This window comes from Scleropages formosus, chromosome 2 (assembly GCF_900964775.1).
Source record: "Scleropages formosus chromosome 2, fSclFor1.1, whole genome shotgun sequence".
Lineage (NCBI taxonomy): Eukaryota > Metazoa > Chordata > Actinopteri > Osteoglossiformes > Osteoglossidae > Scleropages > Scleropages formosus.
Genome location: NC_041807.1, coordinates 29515375 through 29536290, shown reverse-complemented (window position 1 = coordinate 29536290; position 20916 = coordinate 29515375). Strand labels below are relative to the sequence as shown.

The 20916-nt window shown below is 43.0% G+C and overlaps 2 protein-coding genes and 1 non-coding gene across 3 annotated transcripts; 2 read left to right on the top strand and 1 right to left on the bottom strand.

Annotated features, from left to right (window-relative positions):
* The first annotated feature begins 5 nt into the window (after positions 1–5).
* Positions 6–12328, top strand: ptk6b (PTK6 protein tyrosine kinase 6b). Its single transcript, XM_018756727.2, has 9 exons — positions 6–466; positions 500–881; positions 4126–4247; positions 5336–5496; positions 6301–6466; positions 8433–8591; positions 9077–9258; positions 10571–10724; positions 10862–12328. Exons 1-9 carry the CDS (start codon positions 361–363, stop codon positions 11041–11043), a joined length of 1614 nt encoding a protein of 537 aa, XP_018612243.2. The 5' UTR covers positions 6–360; the 3' UTR covers positions 11044–12328.
* A 5819-nt stretch (positions 12329–18147) lies between these two features.
* LOC108936933 (pancreatic progenitor cell differentiation and proliferation factor B-like) lies at positions 18148–20248 on the bottom strand. The gene is made up of 5 exons (XM_018756590.2): positions 20083–20248; positions 19456–19551; positions 18977–19054; positions 18756–18852; positions 18148–18480 (listed from the first exon to the last, which is right to left on the bottom strand). The coding sequence occupies exons 2-5, from the start codon at positions 19508–19510 to the stop codon at positions 18354–18356; spliced, it is 357 nt and encodes a 118-aa protein (XP_018612106.1). The 5' UTR covers positions 19511–19551; positions 20083–20248; the 3' UTR covers positions 18148–18353.
* Positions 20249–20346: 98 nt separating this feature from the next.
* On the top strand, positions 20347–20418 carry trnae-cuc (transfer RNA glutamic acid (anticodon CUC)). The gene has a single exon. It is a non-coding gene; the product is annotated as a tRNA-Glu (tRNA).
* Positions 20419–20916: the final 498 nt, after the last annotated feature.

Sequence of the window (20916 nt, the reverse complement as noted above, 5' to 3'; positions counted from 1 at the left end):
TTTTATTGATTTGCAGAGGAGGAGCTTGATGATATTTAAGTCGCGTCTTGGTTATGACACACACACACACCACGGTAGAGAACCCGTCGGGAAGTCGAGTGAGCGCCGGGACCCGTTCGTTCCTGGCGGTGCCGCTGCGCCACTGTGCCGCTGCACGTTTTTTCCCTTCAGCGAGAGATGAACTCGGTGCGTCGCGCGGCCTCAAATTGTCGCAATAAACAAGGCGTGGTAAACAACGAGGAAGTAGCACAGAAATGTCAGAGCTCTTTCGCAAGTGCAGCAACAAGTTGAAGTTGTCGCGGAGCAGTTCCACCGCGCAGGCATCATCATCATGTCTCCGCTTTCCTGGGCGTCCCGCAGATGAGCGTCCTGGTGCGGATGGGTGAGGCGCTGAGGAACGCCTGCCCCTGCCTCACGTCCCTCTTCGACCGGCTCTTCGGCGCCGCCAAGACCGATGGACTCCGCGGCGCAGCTGCTGCTGGTGGTGGCGGAGCAGACGACGACGACGACGACGACGACGCCGGTGTGAGGCCGCCGGAGAGTCGGCGGGACCGCGGCGGGGACGAAGGAGCGGTGTCGGCGCAGCAGTGTTTCCCGCGCTCCCCAGCCCCACTCGCCTCGGAGTCGGAGCCGGAGCCGCCGCCGCCGCCACCGCCGCCGCCGCCGCCGCCCTCCGACAACGTGCTGTACACGGCGCTGTGGTCCTTCGAGGCTCGCGCCGACGAGGAGCTGTCCTTTCAGGAGGGGGACCTGTTCGAGGTGACGAGGCGCGTGGGGGACTGGTGGACCGCGCGCAAAGTGGACCGGTCCGGACGCGTGCTGGCCACGGGCATCGTGCCCTACAACTACCTGGCGAGAGGCGAGTCCGTCGAGGCGGAGTCGTAAGTACCGGACGGGACACCGACTGAGGTGGCGCGCGTCTCCTGACGAGGAAGGGGAGAAGGGGGGAAGCGCCGTGTGCGCCGAGCGCCACGGTCCGAACTGCCCGAACTGGACTGGGTGGGGCCACGCGCGGGGAAGTCAGAAGTGACACCCTGAATCTTACAGTTGTACACTGAAAAATGGTCCCTTCCCTTGTGTTTTACTTCACATCATCCTGTGTCTGTAACCGTCACCGTGTTGTCATGTAACTCAGAGAGCTGGTACCCTACTGTTCCTGGTACTGCTCTTACCTGTGCGTGACTGGGGACGCCCCCCCGTTTGCATATGATATGGCCTGCTTGGTGGCTTGACTGCGCCTTTCAGCCCTTCGCCCTCATGTCTTTCCACTCTTCAACATTTGCCTGCTCCCTCGGCTACAGCTCTCACATCGCTCACTTGCAATCATTCGTGTTTGATTTGTTCAGATAGCCCAGTGTTTTCCGGAGTAATTCCAGGTAAGTTCTTTAATCTGGTTTTTCTACAAATGCATCGATAGAACTGCTCACAGCTATTTACAAGACTTGATCAACCGCTACGTGCCAACCAGAACCCTTCGCTCGTCTACTTCTGCTCGCTTGGTGGTCCCTCTCACAAAAGGTAAAGTGCGGAGCTTCTCGGTTCTGGCTCCGTTGTGGTGGAATCACTCAGAAGTGCTGAAACTCACTGTCTACATTCAGGAAAGGTCTGAAAACTCACCTTTTCCAGACTCACTTTGCCCATGATCTCTCCAGCTCATGTATGGTGTAAATGTTCATGCACCATAACTTTATGATCATGCCCAGATAAGCCTTTACACAGCTGCTACCCCTGTATCGTACGTAAATGTTTGTGTACCTTTAAAAAAAATGTAGGATGGTGATCAGGAATAGTCTTTCCTGCGTTTTATGCACCTACTCGTGCGGTGAACATCGGTGCATAAAGTGGAAAGAAACAAAGTTTACTTAAGAATTACACGTCTGCAACCATGCCTCTCTTTCTCCTAATGTAATGCACGCATTGTATTTTCTCTGAGATGCACGTCACTTTTGAGAAAAGCATTTGTGGAATGAATAAATGTAAATGTATGTAAATGATCATACAGGAGCAAGACTTGAACCAGCAACATTGTAGTTGCAAGTCCCTGTCCTTAACCACTTTCTGATTCACAAGTGGTTCAGCAGTTTTGCCAGTAAACATACTTCCTACCTTATTTTTTAAACATGAAGCAAATGTAATTGCAAACCAAATCCATAAAGTCAGAACTGCTCTGGACACCATGAAATGCAGACTTAAAACCCACATGTTCAAAATCACCTACATATAACACATTTACCCTTTAGATTTTTTCAGTCCACCTTCCCTTTTGCTCACCAATAATCTTACTTTCCTTTTCTCTCTTTGTTTTATTGGGTTATTCTCTTGTTCTTTGTAGGGTGTAGAGTGGAATCTCCTCCAGGTGCTCTACTTTCCTCTCATTGTCCAAAGACAGGAATTTAAGGCGTACTGGAGATTCTAAATTGTCAGAAGTGTGTGATGTGCAAATGAGTGCCTGTGATTGTCCAGTGATGGATTGCTGTCCCATCCAATGTATATCCCACTTCATCTTCTCTGTTTCTCGGATAGACTGTGGGCCACCATAACCCTGCATTGGACAAGAGGTCCCTGGATGGAAGAACTGTTCTTCTTCTTCTTCTTCTTCTTATTATTATTATTATTATTATTATTATTATTAATAGCACAACATAAAAGAGCAAATTTTACAAGACCATCAATGGATCTTGTCCCTAATAACTACAAGACCTGATCACTTGCTATGCCAGATTGCTACGCTCCACCTCTGGGTGCTTGGTGGTTCTACACCCAAATGCTCAGAAGTAAAAAACAAAAAGGTATTTGCTTCTGACTTCAGTGGTGGTGGAATGACTTCCCGCTCTCATTCAGAACTGCCTTCTTAGCATTCAAAAGGGCCTCAAAATGTTTTTTAGGATTCCCCTCCTCTGCTATTTGCTCGAGAAACATGTACTATGTTATCGGTTTAATATAGTGTGTAAAAACTCCTATATAGAGCTATTCATGTAATGAATACTGCTTCGTACAGTGGCGTGTGGCAAACGGGCTGTACTCAAGAATCACGAATCTGCATCCAGATCTCTCCTTTTGTTGATGCAATGCACTTTTTGCGTTCTTCTCGAAGATGTACATCACTTTGGAGAAAGGTGTCTGCTAAATGAATAACTGTAAAATGTATATATGTTTATTACTCAAAAGCTCTCTTTTCTGAGTTATCCAAGAAGTACTTTTCAATATGAATGTTAAATGAAATCACACAAAGTTATTCGTAATGCCATTTCTTCACAAGGCAATGCCGTTTTGTCACTTCAAGTTTTAAACAAATGGTTTTCCTTTTCCTTCTCAACGTCTGGTAGTTTAATTAAAACTCACTTTGCTTTAGGGCTCATTATCGTTATAAATGATAAATAGTCATAAGATTTATGAGTTGCTTCGTGCAGCCACGCTGCCATGAGACAACAGAGATGAGCAGGAGAAGTGACGCCCTGCACAGGGAACGGGGGTACTTGCCCTGTATAGCTGTCAGCATCACCAAAGCTTGTACTGCATCTTGCACTGAAATTTCTGTTCTCCTATGGCAATTCTCGTAAGTGTGATGCGATAGGTTGTTATTAAAATTTTTGCAGTACGAATTGCATTTGCTCAGAAGTCTGAATTCTTTTCCAAAGGAGAAGCCTGTAGTTACATGATATAGTGGATGGCACCTCTGGCTAAGCCGTTCATGTGGTTCACTATGAAGTACTTTGGCTCGCGTTAGCTACTTGTCCTGGTCAGAAGTATGGTAGTCCAATGCCTGTCCCAGAATCACTGGGTGAAAGGCAAGGGGGTACACTCTGGATGGGGCACCATTCCATTGCAGGGTAGAGAAATGCACACATTCACACACTATAGGCAATTTAGAGTGTCCAGAATGACCTGAACTGCATGTCTTTGTATTTTGAGAAGAAAGCCGCAGAGACACGAGGAGATCCTGCAAATTCCGCTCAAGGTGGCAGCACCTCTTGCTGCACCGCTATAAAATACCTGATGAAGAAATTTAACAGTGCTGTAAAAGAATGTATTTTTCTGTTTGTTGTGTGACTTCAGTGGAATTCATCAACTGGCAACTGATGACTTTGCTGATGCATTACTTCCCTGATTTGGCTTTTTTTTCAGATGGTACTTTGGGGTAATGAATCGTTTCGAGGCCCACAAATGTTTAATGTCTGCGGAGAACGCTGACGGTGCTTTCCTATTGAGGCTCAGTGAGAAGGATGGCGTTGGTTATGTGTTATCAGGTGAGTGACGCCTTTACTGCCATTGAGGTAATATTTAAAGTCCATGTTTAGATTTACAGTACATGAGAAACAAAGCATGCTATACTCCATATATTATTTAGCTGCTGCATTTGTCCATGTCAGCTTTCAGTGTTGCATAATCACACGGTAGGGTATTCTTACTAGGGCATTCGGAGTAATCACCTTGGTCCAGGATATTGCAACCAGAGTGGGAATCTGAGCCAGGCGCCTTCTGATTACAAAGCAAATGCCTTAACCGGTACTCTATAATTAGGTGTTCGAGAATGTGCGTAGAACCTCTGGATTTGACCCATACAAAGATGCCCAGTAATGTAAGAAAGAATACGAAATACGAGTTAGCAGCAGCGCTTAAGGGCATGAGTCCTTCACTTCAAGTCTGCTGATTCAAGTAAACAGCACCTTTGTTGAGTTACTTAGTCTGAGGTGCTGCAGTAAAACATTCAGATGTATAAATGAGCAAAGTTACATTATATGCAAAGAAGTAAAAACAGTACTCTTTTGGGTTTCAGCTTTATTAAAGGCAAATCACTCAGTTCTCTTGGGCATTCTGAAATTGCAGACTTTGTTTATGATTGCCTGTGTGCGATCATTGTTCCCTTTTTCGTATTAGATCTTTCTTATGATGGGTCACTTTGTATCTGCGTGATGAAATTCTAATTTGTAACTTCCCGTCAAGGTTTCAGTAGTCGAGTGGATATGTAAGGGTGGGGGCTGGCAGCTTCGTCGCTGCACTGTCACTTTCTGCTGACTCTCATTTCCCCTTCGGTTGTGGCTCTGTGTTTGGATGTCTTGTGTGTTTTACAAGTTTCTATCTGTTTCCATATACACTCGTAGGCCTTTTGTGCTTTACCTGCTTTGGTAATGCTGGCTTTTATGCCAAATTTATGTTTTTCATGTTTTATCATGCAAATATTTTTTGGTAATTTTTAATTGCTTCATCATCTGTCATTGTGCACCTGGTTATAAGAACACTGTGAACTGAAAAATACACATTTTAGCCATTGTGCTGAATTCAGAAGTCAAAGCCTCACATTTCTGAATCTTTTCCCCTTTCTTTGTCTACACAGCTAAAGTCAGCAATAAAATAAAACACTTCAAAATTCACCAGATGCAGGGGCAGTTTTTTGTTGAACACAGTAAAAAATTCACCACACTGGTGGACCTGGTGGACCACTACATGTCACATCCTGTGATTTGCATGCATAAGCTAAAAGTAGCCTGTGTGAAGGTAAGTGGAAGGCGCACCGCGATGGAGGTACTGTAGTAGAGGTGTCACGATGGAGGTACTATAACAAAAAGAGGTGTAGCGATTTAGATACTGTGGCGGAACTACAATAATGAAGGTGCGTTGCTTGATGGAACTTAGTGGAACTAGGAATTGTCCTTAAAAAAGGACATCAGCAGTTAAATGGAGGTTTGTGAGGGTACTTGGTTTGTACTGGTTCCAAATCACAGCTGTTCCTGCTCGCTCTCTTTACACACTGCAAGCTGATGCTGAATCAAGTGATGAACCGTGTCTGTATGAGATCTTTATACATTGTGCAGATCATCTTTGTAATGTCACTGTCTGCTGTAAGCTGTCTTTCAGCAATGCGACTTGTATTCCGGAAATTGTTGGTAACAGTTCACTGATGACACAGCTTCTTCTTTAAAGAAATCTTGAGGAGCTCAGGAGAACCTTTGCTGGCTCATCTAGTTGAGACTACCTCGAGTCTTATTGAATTGCTGGTGATTGTATCAAACCAGCAGTCTAGTGACCATGTTGCCAGATTTCTGTTGGAATTGCTTGTGTTTGGTGAAGTGCTGACGTTTTCTATCAGGGTAGTGCGCGCTTGGATATATGTGTGACCAGTAGTGTAACGTTTTGTCTCATATTTTGGGGCCCAAAAATATTAGCAGTAGTACTCAGTGGAGTTATACACAAATACTGGGGGGAATTAAGACTTGCTTGAATGTTGGGGAGACTTCCACTCATCCTTCCTTTTACTCCTCTGCATGTAGAGCCTTTATTATGTATTTCTTCCGTTTGCAGAAAGAGCCGAAACCCCACGATTTGTCCCACTCTACAGTGGATGAATATGAACTACAGAAGGAAGAGTTCACTCTGGAGGAGCAGCTGGGCAGCGGATTTTTTGCTGATGTCTACAGGGGGAAGTGGAGAAATCAAATCAATGTTGCTGTTAAAGTCCTGAAGACTGGTGAGTGCAGAGTACAGTTTTGTTATATACATTACAGGTACATACATTATTATTATTATTATTATTATTATTATTATTATTATTATTATTATTATTATTATTAACTTTTATATATAATCAAAATATGTCTTCAGATGTTTCTACTTTTCAGAACTGGTTGTATCATATGCTTACAGAACTCAGAACCAACAGAGAGACATAGCTGTGACAATCTGTGCTTGCTGTTAAAGCAGCTGTTCTTAATTTAAATTTACATTCATTCATTCAGCAGATGCTTTTCTCCAGAGTGATGTGCATCTCAGAACAAATATGCAAAGGGTTCATTACATCAACAGGAGAGACTCGGAAACGTGATTCTAAAATACAGTCAGTTTGTTACATATCACCGTATGAACCAGTGTACATTACATGAGTAGCTGCAGAAAAGTTTATCCATTATTCAACAATATGTTACAAATAAAAAATTAATTATATTAATATATATATTAATTAATAATATATATTACAATATTAATATTGGTCTTGGTAGACCACTCTGTGTACTTGTACAGTTGAGCTTTTTTTAATAATCATCTTTCACTGAATGAACTGCATAATTCAGAAAATATCTTATTGTAAATATTTATATCCATAGTAGTTAATAGTTGGGGGGCGCAGTGGGTTGGATGGGGTCCTGCCCTCCAGTGCGTCTGGGGTTCCAGTCCCGCTTGGGGTGCCTTGCGATGGACTGGCGTCCTGTCCGGGGTATGTCCCCCCCCCCCCCCCCTCCGGCCTTACGCCCTGTGTTGCCAGGTTAGACTCCGGCTCCCTGCGACCCCGTATGGGACAAGCGCTTCAGACAGTGTGTGTGTGTGTGTGTGTGTGTGTGTGTGTGTGTGTGTGTGTGGTTAGTAAATGTTACTTTGTATTTAAAAAATATATGAAGATTCATAACATTAATGTTGATATACCACCTTGTTTTTGCTTTAACATTAAGACCGATGAGTCATGATCTTTCATCATGTCAGATGATGTAAATACATTCAGACAGAAATATTAACAGGAATTACGTTTACATTTGCAAGTATGCTGCTACGTTACAGAATCGACTGTGATGACATAAATACTTCTTTCGTAATCTGAAAAATGTGAAAAATGCTACAAATCTAGACAAGCCAGATTTAACGCATTGTTTCAGAGGAGCTGCTAAGGGACGCAATCTTGTAAGAAGAAGGTGGCTACTGTATATTACACCTGCTTGATTTTGGCTCTCCATAGTGTGTGTTATTGCTGGCTAGCAAAGCTACTCCCCAGGGTTTACATATTTCTCTAAAAAAGCTTCTGCACACTCTTGAGAGTTCTGTCTGCGTCTTCAAAGGACAGTCCGTGCAAGTCACAAATACTTGCTGTAAATGCATATTTCATAATGTTGATGCAGGTTGCTCTTATAAATGCATGTAGGTCTTAGTTATCTCTGGAAATCAGCTTCTGCGTTCCTTGTTCTGTCTAGTGTGTCCCAACACTGTTTTTCTGAGTAAACCTTGGAGACGGTTGCTTAGTGAGTCCCTTACTGAATCTGAGAGCTCAGCAAGTAGCAAAGGTCCCTCATAGGTACCGGACTCTGGCATTGGACACGGGTTCGAATCTGCCTCGGTCCGTGCAGAGTTTACGTGTTCTCCACACGTTCGCTTGGCTTTCGTTCAGGGGTTCTGGTTTACTCTCACAGTCCAAATATATGCGTTTCAGTATGAGTCCCACTTTTTGTGACAGTGCGAGTGAATTATTGAGTGACTGTGAGCATGGCTATATTATTGTTAGCAATTTAGTGTAGCGTTTTTGAGATGTCTTGGACAGGTGCGTCAGCTAAGTATAAGTTAGTAAAAATAACACTAAGCATCATTTCAGATGTACATGGCTCTGTGCCTCTATTCATTAGTTTCTTCCAGACTCACCTCATGACCTTTTTTATCTCCCACCCTGTATTTAGAGCACCTTAACCAAAGGGCATTCCAGCAGGAAACTCAGATGCTGAAGAAACTCAGACACAGACACCTGATCACGCTGCTCGCCATCTGTTCTTCCTCGTACCCATATTACATTGTCATGGAGCTAATGGAGAAGGGTAATCTGCTGAGCTTCCTGCGAGGTGGGTGACTGCTCCTGTCCCTTGATTCCTCTCCTCTTACTCCAGAATCTGCCGTCCGTGGTCTCTCCTCACTGGCGTTGAATTGTGGATTTAATACTTTTGAGTGATTTAAGTGAAATTTCAGCCCATAAACCTACAACCACCAGTTTTGGAGGGTTCTACTCTGCACGAGTGGCATATTACTGTCTTCTTCACGTAGACACCTAACAGGACTCAAGAAGTTCAGTTCAAACTGAAGCCAACATGTGAAGTTATTTAAGTTGTTTAAATGTGTGATTTTATTTTTCACAAAATGTCTGCTGTTTTTCCTAAGTTGCTAAAGTTTGAGAAGATATATGGTACACTCAGTTTTTATTTGCTTTATCTAAATCTATACTGGTTTCATTTCAAATGGGTTGATATTTAAAGTTGAAAACAATGTAGATATATGTAGATTGCGACAGGGAAATGGTGAAGTCTGTTTTTCGTGCTCTGTTTTCTCTCAGGTCCAGAAGGGAATGACTTGGACCACAGCTCGTTGATAGCCATGGCTGCCCAAGTGGCTGATGGGATGGCTTATTTGGAATCCGTGAAGAGCATCCATAGGGACTTGGCAGCCCGAAACGTCTTGGTTGGAGAGAACTACATCTGCAAAGTGGGAGATTTCGGATTGGCTCGATTTGTGAAGGTAATTCATATGTTTTTTTCTCTGATTCATAATTGATAGGCCAGTGGACTTTTGAACTGCATATACTCGGCTGAGATTCTGTTATGTGTTATTTTGCTGCAGGTCGTTATGTGTTTATATCCAACTCCCTAGAAAACAGTACCTGAACTTTAAACAATGAAATTGAGGTGAACCAGAGAAAAATTTAAAAAAGATTTAAGATAGCACAAATGTGGTATGTACAGTGCTTATAAAGATACAGCTAATGCATCTAAATGTGTTTTGTAAAGTTTCAATGGAATAAATCACTCATTTAGGAGAATTTAATGTTTACTGTACTACAACCAGTTGACTCTAATCAGTCAGTTTAGAATTCGCTAAATACATTCTGGGAATGGGAACACAAACAGTTCAAAGAACATTTAATATTTATCTTGTACTTTTGCTTTAAAAGAAAAATCCCCCCCCCAAAAAAAAAATTAACAAAGCAAAAAAAAAAACAAAAAAAACATGGAACAATGAAGAAGATTCTGGTGGCTGAAAATTTTATCTTATTTTATTTTATTTTATCTTTAAACTATGTTACTTTCAAATAATTTTTTGGACTTTTTTTACAGTTAGGTAATCATGTTAAGCTGACCCAGCTGTGCATCCCTCATGTCTTTTGTTCAGTAGAATGGAGTGCTGGTTTTATTGCAGTGTGCGCACAGATCACAACCTTCCAGTTGCCATCCATTTTGCTCTAAACATTAGTGGATTCAAACCACTTACCCATAGAAAATACAGCCTGAGAGCGGAAAAACAAACCAAATTAAAAGGAAAAGTAAATGGTAACTTTCAAGACAAAATAGAAACAAGGCCAAAAAACACATGGGTGGCAAAGAGGAAGGTTTTCCACTAATGAAGAAGAGTGTCTGTTCAAACCCGAAAGAATAAATCAGAAACTCAAGGACACAAACTTATAACCTGAAAGATTCTGGATGAAGTTTCAGGCTCAGCATGCTGCAGTGCCCTTGAGCACGGTACCAACCCAGAATTGTACTGGAAAGTTACTCTGGAAGAATATCAGCTGAATGATGAAATGATAATAGATCTTGTGAGTGTGCCATGCTTGTGTCTTTGTTGACTACACTGCAAGATATTCACAAGAACATAGTTTATGCGTGTTGTGATACACCATAATGTCGTACGTTCCCCATGTGATATGGGAATGCATGTGCGGTACAGTACCCATGGATTTATTTTCATCACACTATGCTGATGCAATGGCAGAACAAGCCAGTTCCCCATTTGAGAAAAGAACAGGCTGTGTTCTCCTCCCGACATTCTGCAGGACCCGATTTATATCTGTGACGACAAGGAGATTCCATACAAGTGGTGTGCTCCAGAAGCCATCAGGCACGGGCGCTTCTCCATTAAATCTGATGTTTGGGCCTTCGGGGTTCTTCTCTATGAAATATTGACTTACGGTGGAACCCCATATCCAGGTATCTGTTGCTTCTTTTAGTGCCTGTTGCTTTCTTTGCTACCTCTGTGAACAGATATACGCATGTGCACTTGTCAATCTCTTTTCCCGTAGCCCTGCTCTAGCGTTTGTTTGACTTGTTCATTTTATGTCATTTAGCCTTCAGCAACGGTGAGATGTACAGTCTCGTCATGTCGGGCTACAGGATGCCGGTGCCGCCTGACTGCCCCATGTATGTCTATGAGATTATGCTGTCCTGCTGGGAAGCCGATCCAGGTGCTCGGCCAAATTTCTACGTCCTGAAGGACAAACTACAGAACTCGCACTGCTGTGAGGGTTGACTTGTCCACCAAAGGACTGCAGTCTTAGAGCAGACAGCAGGGGACAGCAGAGGGTTGGTCATGTTGAGCAGAGGAGCCCTTTCTGGGTATTCTGTTGTGACATGTTGTGGTGTTGTGAAACATCCTGCATGGATTTCCTGCATCTGCCAAACCACGTAGATGGGTTCCTTCAGGACGATCATCTTCGCATCACAGCTCATAGGAAGCTGGTCCTAGATTTCATGTGAGCCAGGAGTTCACTGCTTGAAACTGGAAAACAAAAATATGAGAGTCACTCTCACAAGAAGCATGAAAAGGGCACAGACCCTCTTTAGATGATCTTTAAAGGGGAGCTCCCAGATTAAGGCTCCCACGGTGACCCTCCTTGGCGATTGTTCTTTGTTTTCAGATTTCATGTACTAGAAGACAGTCCATTGTGTGAATGATTCCATGCTCTCTCCAGAATATTTGGGTACCACAGTTCATAATTAATATATTTTATCGTTTTATATGATTCCTCCATGTTTATACCACATACTAATATTGTCTTTCACTGTAAATGACACAAAAAGAATGGGGAGCTTTATTAACATTTTTTAAAATACCAGCAGCCTCATAATGTTACCCTTGTACATTTTTTATTATTTGTTCATACTGTACCTTTTCACACTCAGAATAAAGCACTGACTTGGACCTTAGTAAAACAAATGTGCTACGGCAGCATAATGAGATCAGATGAGTTCAAATTCATTGATAAATGTCAAAATGTCACCTATCATAAAAATTTAGTCTAAAAATAGTTTGCTACAACTGTGTTCAATATAAGGCTCCATCCAGTAACAGCTGAAGACAGAAATCTAGGAGCACTAAAAGTCCAGATTAAGGTAGTAAAAAAAGAGTAAAACTGAACTAAACTAATGTTCTGAGCTGCCATATATTCATAGTGTCTATGTAAAGAGGGCTTTTAAGGCTATGAAATATTTTGGGCTGTATATGAAGTTAGTGGAGTATCAGTTCCTAAACATTAGCAGATGTTTGGAAGTTGTTGGTTGTGAAGGCTACCTGGAGGTGGTGCCACTCATTTAGATGCCTCTCAACCATGTTTTTCAGCTCCAACAGTAGCTTAAGTTCAGTGATGTTAAATCTTGAACATAATTTTTTATTGTAATTTTTCGAGAGACTAATCCATTTAGTTCGAATTGAGTTTGGACCAGTTTTGATAAAGCAATACGTTTGAGACAATTCTCACTGACAGTGTGAAAAGTAAAAGTTAGGATAACCAATAAAAGCAGAATGTGCAACTGCACTTGAAGTTTATTTGTGAGTTTAGCATCGTGTCCACACACCCGGGAAGCTTTGGCTGACATTTGGTTCTGTGTGTCAAAGGGCAAAGGAGGGGAATAAGGTGCTAAATTTACAACAAGTGGCGGCATTGCACAATACATAATCATGTAAGTCAGTGAAAATGTCTACTTTCAATTTGTATTTTGGGACACAGTCCACTCCATATGGTGGTTTGGCACATAGCCGAGCATGAGACATCGTAAAAGGGCACTTCATAAATTAATACTTCTTTGAGAAGTATTTGGCTGCATCCCTGCCTCCAGCAACCCTTCCCCCTAACCCCTCCTAGTTAGGATTCTTTATTTATCCTCTTACATTACAGGATGTGACATATACATGGGCCATAGCTGGGGGTGGGATGCGGAATGCTGGGAAGGTGCAAGGTTTGCAGTCCCTGTCCCCAGAAAGTAGGTCAACAGCACAAGTTCGTGGTCCTCCCCCCTGACAGAGCTGCCCCCACACACTCACCAGCATGGGTGGAGCTCACGGCGGCGGACAGGCCCAGGAAAAACCAGGAGAAAAAAACTCAGTCTGGTAGGACTCATCAGAGGCATTTTTACAGTGATGACATGCGCATGTAATACCTGCCCCCATAAGCCACCCCATCCCTGTTCACATTAGTTCTTATGGTTCCTCCATAACATGAAGTAGGGAGAGGCTGATAGGATTGTGACATTATGGGAAATGTATAGTTCAAATTTACGTTTATTAAGGTACGGTGTATAGCTTAGGCGGCTCGGTTTCTTGTACAAAGCCGATGTAGGGCACTTAGGACTTTCCTTTTACCTTCTGCATTGCATAGTATTTGATGCTGTACAGCTGCTTAGAGGACGCTTTCATCAAAAGGGATATTACACCGATTCATAGAGCTTTGGTATTTCTGAAACTGAAGACATTTTTGTCAACGGGTGTGGGTCACTTCTTCCGGAAAGCCGTGAGAGGTGTGTAACGTGTGACCTAGAACACGCGTATTTGTTTGGTGACTCGGAATCCTGAAATCATGAAGTGAAATGAAATGTCATGTATCTTGGACTGATTTCTTATTTCTAACATCTGTGTTAACTACAACCATACATACAAGTGAAAAACAGCAGCTTCTCCTCTGGAATCTGGTCCTTATCCAAGCTGATTAATTCCAGTCATAGAGTTGTACATTTTCAGCATTTTCTGCATTCAGAGCCATTTTTCTGCTCTCCAGGCCATTTGCTGTTAATGTTGCTTTCCATGGGCAGTGTATTGTCTTTGAATGAACTCTTACAATTGTCAACCTTCAGCTTGACACTTAATGCAGACTTTATGCTTTACAAAACAAAACATGATTTAGTAGCTCCCAGGGCTTCATGAATTCTGACTAGAGGCAAATTCATCACTGAAAACCCTTTCACTTGACTAAATGCTGAATGGCAAAACTGGAAGTGCAACTCACAAGTGTTGCTGATAAGCTCCTGTTTCTAAAACAGCAAGGAGATTCTGAGCTCGTGTTGCTTCTCTACTATCTGCTCACCTTTGTACATAGTAGCCTTTTACCCTGTTAACGGGTGGTAAACAAAAGAGGAGCTCACTCTTACTCGCTTAGTCTCCGCACAGAGCAGCTTTTTAGAATAAATGAAAACTTGAAGGAGGTATGAAGTTATCCCATGTTGTAGGGCACTTGGTTCTTTTGTTCACACCCTTGTAAGACTTGTCCATGCAAAGGCACAGTTGTGCGCACTTACCTTACTGTGGCAGAGGAAGGCCGGCCTCGGGGTTTGTGGTTCCGCACCGATGAGGGTCAAGGGCTGGATGAGTGGAGATAATGTGAGAAGAAAGTCCAAAGAGTTATGCCCTGATGCTGAGTATGGATGAAGTCTTTAGCTTCATCCTCGCATTGCTCTCCTGCTTGTGATGTACCGTGACTGGATTCCTACAGGAAAGGTTAATGCAAGGGAAACGGCATTTCTGAAAGGATTGATTTAGACTAAGGAATCTGTTATAAATACACACCATGTTTCTTGAGATGATGTAGTATGTAGAGCTTTCCTCACACATTTTCCAGTAGATAGGTATTTAAACAGCTGGATTTACTTCATGCTTAAGCTTTCCTCACTTTCCTGCATGTTCATCCTTTGTCTTTCTCTTGTGAGCACAGATGCACAAATTGTATTTTCTATGAGATGTACGTCGCTTTGGAGAAAAGCATCTGCTAAATGAATACATGTAAATGTAAACGTAAATGTGATGAGCCCTCCTGGACTGTTGGGGGGATGAACTTACTGTGTCCTTAGCCTGCCAAAACATCTTGATCTTGGATCTCATGTCACTAAGAGAAATTCTGAAGGTCCTCCTGTTCAAAGTTAGTCTGTAGGAGAATTTTCTGTTCTTTGTCCACGTCACGTTCTTCTCCTTTTCTTATTGTTAATACAAACGTATGCATGTAGACTCCTTACTGATTTTTTATAGCATCTGCCACTGAATTTTGGTTTTGTGTAGAAGGGTTTTCAACGAAAAAGATGCTAAATTAACTCAAAAGTGCAATGTTTTGTGTGGGCCCTGTTAAGCTTCAGTGTTTCTAAGTAATGTGTCTTAAACAAAATTCAAGAATAGGAGTATGAACTGAACGCTGTTTTCAGTTGCTCTGTATGTTCTAAAATATGGCACTTTGCTGGAATATTGTTATGCAGATTCTTTAGTTTCACATAAGTTGCTTACCAATCAAGTCTTGGAAACAAACTGGTTTCCAAGCAAACTGGTTTCCACATCCCATTTGGCTCACTCTTCTATGAGTCTTCTCATTAAACATGTTTCCTTGGTTCTTCATTCATATTGTTTTATTGGTCCAGCATTTTCATTTTAATAATTTTTTCCTTTATTTATATAAATTCTTCATTGTACGCAACTGTCTTTCATGTTGGCACAGTATATGCAGTCTATTATTTCACCTGCCATGATGTATGCTCAAATTAATAAAGCAAAAAACTGTTTTGTATAACGATGCTGACATGTTGCAACCACTTCATATTTTATACAAGATTTTTTTTTTCCTAAGCAGAACTTCAGTTTATACTTGCAATTGATGTCTTAATGACCAGGCAACTCAGTGGCATAGCAGTGGCACAGCAAGTAGCACTGCTATCTTACAGCACCTGGGTGGTGCAAGAGGATGTTGGTTGTCAGTCTGTGTGGAGTTTGCATGTTCTCCCTGTGTCTGTGTGGATTTCCTCTGAGCGCTCTGGTTTCCTCCCAAAGTCCAAAGACACACTGTTCAGGTTCACCCACAGTGTGTGAGTGACACAGAGAGTGTGTTCCACTGATGTATGGATGAGCGACCCATTGTAAGTAGTGTATCTAGCAGTGTAAGTCACCTTGGTGAATAAGGTGTGTGGGCTGCCAACAATGATATTTATAGAGTTCATTGGATGTTGCTATGGAGAAAAGTGTCTGCTAAGTAAATAAATGTAAATGTAATGTTTCCAAGTTATCTGGTTAATTAAAAGTTCTTCCAGCACACTCCCTCACGCTAAGAAAAGCACAATACTGTAGAATCCCATACATACTAAATTAAACATGATCAGTTTACACCTTGACCAATTTGAGGAAAAAAAAAACGTGACTCCGAGGGCAGGAATATTCACTGAGCACGGTATTAATGTGGTCCACTTTAATTTCAGAAAAAGATTGTACTGTTTCCACAAAAGTAACACCTTGTTTATGAGGCATTTTAAATGTAAAAATTTTAAGTTTATGTATCAGGCTGTATGTAGGCATGCAAATGAGGCTATATTTAGCCCTACTGTGTACACATTTGCTTCATGTTCTGTTAAGCAAAACCATTGCCAATCTCTACAAAATTGCCCAACACCAGGTCGGCCAGGGCTTGTAGCCAGCAGATGGTGTATCAGCGTGATACGAGCGACGAGAGAGACGAGCGACCCATCTCACTTCTCCGCGACCTCAGAATGCCCCTGTCCTTCAGACTGAGTGGTGAAGTAGGTGCTCCAGTGCCGCACACCTAGTGATCAAAGCTGGCAAGAAGACACTGGACACAGGTGTAGGAGTGAATGTGAAGAGTTGTAATTGTGAGACAAGAAGGAAGTCAATTACTAACTAGAGGATATTTCAAAGAGTACTTGAAATACAAGCATTGAAGAGAAATAATTGTTCCTTTGGACTTTTTCCTTGGTCTCTGTGAAGAGTTTAAATAGCATTAAGGAACCAGTGTATTAACAGCGGTGATTATGAGATGTATCCTTCCCCATGTGTCACCACATGCGGTGGCACAGTGGGTTAGACCAGGTCCTGCTCTCCAGTGGGTCTGGGGTTCAAGTCCTGCTTGGGGTGCCTTGCGATAGACTGGTGTCCCGTCCTGGGTGTGTCCCCTCCCCCTCTGGCCTTATGCCCTGTGTTGCCAAGTAGGCTCCGGTTCCCCGCGACCCTGTATGGGACAAGCAGTTCTGATAGTGTGTGTGTCGCCACAGGTGGAACATGTTGCACTCAGAGACAGGTCAACAGGTTAGAAGAGCCCACAGGGAAAGCTTTTCATCATTCTAACATAGCCTTTTTTTCACTGCCCAGATCTGCCCTGTGCTGCAACAACAGGAAACTTGGCTAAAATTCATAGAATAAAAAAGAAAAAGAGTTTTTGCAGAACTAGAACAAATATATTGTGTAATCTGCACCTAGAATAGCTGGAATCACAACAACCTTATCAACAGGTTCCACGTCCCAGAATTTCCCAGCCTAACCTTCATGAAATCCCACACTGCTGAGCCATCTTTCTTCACGAGCAAAGCATTGGGGGGGAGGTGTTATAGGCAGCCAAGAGTTTTTCCATGCTGGCATTTAATGAGCGGTATGACAGTGACCAGAGGTACTCATGCTGCCCTTCTGGACACCTGTTGCTAGGAAGAGAAGGTGCTTGCAGAGCAGAGCAAACAGAGTACAGGGGTGGGGGCATGTAGCTGCCATCTGCAACACGATTTGGAGAGGCATGGAAAAAGGTTCGCCTGAACAAGACAGAATAACCTTTTTAAACCAACAAACTTCTTTTGTGATTTGTGCTGTGCTCTGTTGACAGACCTCAGTTTTCTCTGTGGTGCCTGTTTGTTTTGCCTCTAATTCATACAGACTGCTGTATTTGTCCATTATGTGACTTTCCATTAGGCTTTTGCAAAACAAGCCACTTAATTTGCTGAAATCCACAGCTTGGTCTGTATAAACTAGATCAGTAATGCAAAATGACACTTTTATTAATGTTTTTGCCATAACTTGTAGTTGACAAGAGGTTATATATTCATATTTTTTAACTGATCAAATATAGAGTTCTGTTAGTGTGCCGATTGACACTTTTTTCATTCTGGTGCTCATCAATGCTTTGCTTGTGTGGTCCTTGTGATATCTTTCTCATATCTCCCTCAGTGTGGGAAATGGACATGTCAGACATACAGGAAAAGGTCATGTACTTTTGGTACACCGCTGCAGTTTTCCTACTTTTTCAGACAACATGAACTTTCAGCCCGTGTGCTTTCATCCTCTTATCTAATGTTGTTCCTACCAGATTACTTCGAATGAGTTATTTTTGTTTCACCCAGGCCTCTTATCACTCACTAAGTAAATGTGGTCCGTATGTACAAATTTTCCAGAAACTGGAAATTTGGTCAGACAGAAAATGGCACATAATTTATGGCACCCCTCTGTCTTTATCCCACTCTTTCTAAAAACGAAGTGAGCCGAGCACTTCGCACAGCACTTGGAGAGGTGTGAAAAGCCCCATGTATGCACAAAGAACTCAACATAGTGCAGAGATGGGCTGCTTTAAAATACTTTATTCGCCCGCAAGTAACAAGAAGACAAAGTGGGGGGAAAAAAAAATACAAATGCATCGACTGCTGTTATATTCCCCAAAAAACATTTGGTCACAAAAAAAAATTTAAATCATAACTTAAGCAGCCTGCTCTAGAGATAAAAATAGAGCCATCTCCCATCTCCTAACGTTGACCTTAGACTCGAGTTCAAGAAGGTGGTGGATTCTTGGCCTCGGTCTTTCCAGAATCACTGGATTTGCTGAGCTGCCTCATCATCTCCATGTCTTTGACTACACAGGTCACCTGTCCATTGGTCACGCTGAGTACTCCTGTCCTGTGATACAGACAAAGTTGTGTAATTTGACAAAACTTAAGGTTTTCTTAGGTGATCAGAATCACAAAAAAAAAAAAAAAAAAAAAATCTAAGAGACAGTTATGCAAGACTAGCAAATTCTTTCATCAGCACATTTGGTGTATTAATAGCTGTGAACACAAGAAATTTAAATTGGAAAAAAAATGGAGGGACAGGTTCACTTGGAATATGTAGAGATATAAGAAAATGACCTGTGATTTTTACTATGCTACCATTTTCAGCAGCTCTGAACTCACTTCTGCTGGGGTTCTGTCCCGGTGGCAGTCCCTGGCTGGTTCTGCTTCCCAAAAAAGAAGCTGGACCACCAGTGCCCGGAGTCTTGCTTGGGCAGACCTACGATCATGGACAGCAAAGAGCATTAGGAGCGAATCTATGAGACGCCCCGGCTGAAGGCCACATGTAGAAAACGCTTCCAGTCCTGTCTTTACACCTGGGCCCTGGGTTAAGAAATCACTACCTGGATGGTGTGGAATCACCTCCCCTATGTACTCGGAGCTTCCACACGAGCTGCTGCTGGATGTCGATCCCAGACGTCCTGGAACAGGAGCGCAGCCATTGGTAACGGTGAAAACAAGGTGTGAAACAGCCTTTCACATGCCATGGCATATTCCTCAAATTGAGTTTTTTTTTTTTTTTTTTTTAATTCATTGATTATTTATCAATCACTCAATCACACACACCTGGAACAGCAGTAAAACAACGAGACACACATTTACACTTATTCATTCAGCAAAGCGAGCGCGCGGCTGAGGGAAAGTTACAAAGTGTGTATTACATGGACAGTAGGAGAGACCCGGATGCAGACACGTGACTCCAGAGTACAGTCTATGTGTCACACATTCATCGCGCCACATGAACGAGCGCGCACGACACGCGCAGCTCAGTAAGCGAGGAGCGACTTCGGGGGTGCGCGCGCCCGACGCACAGCTCACGCACTTCGGTAGTAGTCGTGGGTGGCGACGAGGGAGCCGCTGGACGGGATCGCTGCCATTCTTGAGATGATCCTCGGGAAACGCGCGCTTGACACAAAACCTTGGGGGGGAGGAGGAGGAGACACAACACACACGAACAACATGGTGTTGGTCTCGTTCAGTTAAAGAAGCATTTTCATGTCCGACCACAACCTTCACTCCAAAACGACTCATCCATCATCCGCGAGCGCAAATGAGGTACTCCGCTGTGAGACACAGGCTGCGGCCCGGGAGGACTCGTCTATGGCCGCGTTCCTTTCACTGTCCACACACGGGGAAATTAACTGGAAAGACTCAGTGTAACATTCTTTCTCTAGCGATGAGGCATGCTGTTTGAAAACTAACAGCTGAAGAGAAACGCAAAAGAACAGAAACAATACAGTCAACGCGTCTTTCTCTCTCCCTCTCTGCAGTTACGCTACAACGACGGACTGGGCAAGTCTAGTCCAAATACTAGGTCGACTCGTTACTGACATGTCAGTGTCGAGGGCTCTAGACTAGTCCTGTAGTTGGGATTCATGATTGTTTGAAACGCTGAGGCGACACGAACCGAAGAGTTCAACTGCCACTGCACTGGCGCAACTGCACTCACCCGCTGAACGGAAACAAGCCGCGGCATCCAGAACAACAGCAGCTCTCTTTTGGGCGACGCTAGGCGACGGGACCCATTTAGAGATCCGGGTGGTGAAAACCCTCCACGAACTTGAAGTTAAAAGCGAACCTCTTCCTGCTCTAACTAAGGCTCCGTCAACATCCACAACTTTCTATATACATTTCCTTGACGTCATCAAACAGGGCGGGCATTTTACCGTACGATAGATTTATATTTCTCCCTTGGGGTTTATGTTTCTCGACTTCCCTGGTGGTCTAGTGGTTAGGATTCGGCGCTCTCACCGCCGCGGCCCGGGTTCGATTCCCGGTCAGGGAATGTGGCTGTTTTTTATTGCCAAACATACCTGTGTTTTAGTTAATTGTACTATGTATGCTACTTTTCTATTAATCCTGAGTTCACTTGATACTCGGGTTCTTATATTTTCGTTTATAAGATCAACATTTAAATTTCAAGTATTTTTTTTGCAGAATTCAGTGTAATCAGGTTTTCAGTCCGTCTTGTCTTGGTTTTTTGTCGCCACCTGCCGTCCATAAACGGTAACTTCGCTTTTGTTCAACGTTGAGTGAGACGTGAGAATCGTTCCGGCTAAGTGGGAGTCAGTAGAGCTCAGACCGCGGGCGCTGCAAACATGGAATGTCGTGTGTGATACACGGATACCTTGGCTCACTTATGGCAAAATGTGTCACTGTACGTTATATTTCTTTTCTACAGTTAGTGCCCTAGTTATAGAAAAATACAGCACAGCCCAGCACTTTAAGGTATGTTGAGATAGGCTCCAGTCCACTGTGACCCTACCCTAGACAGACAGTTATT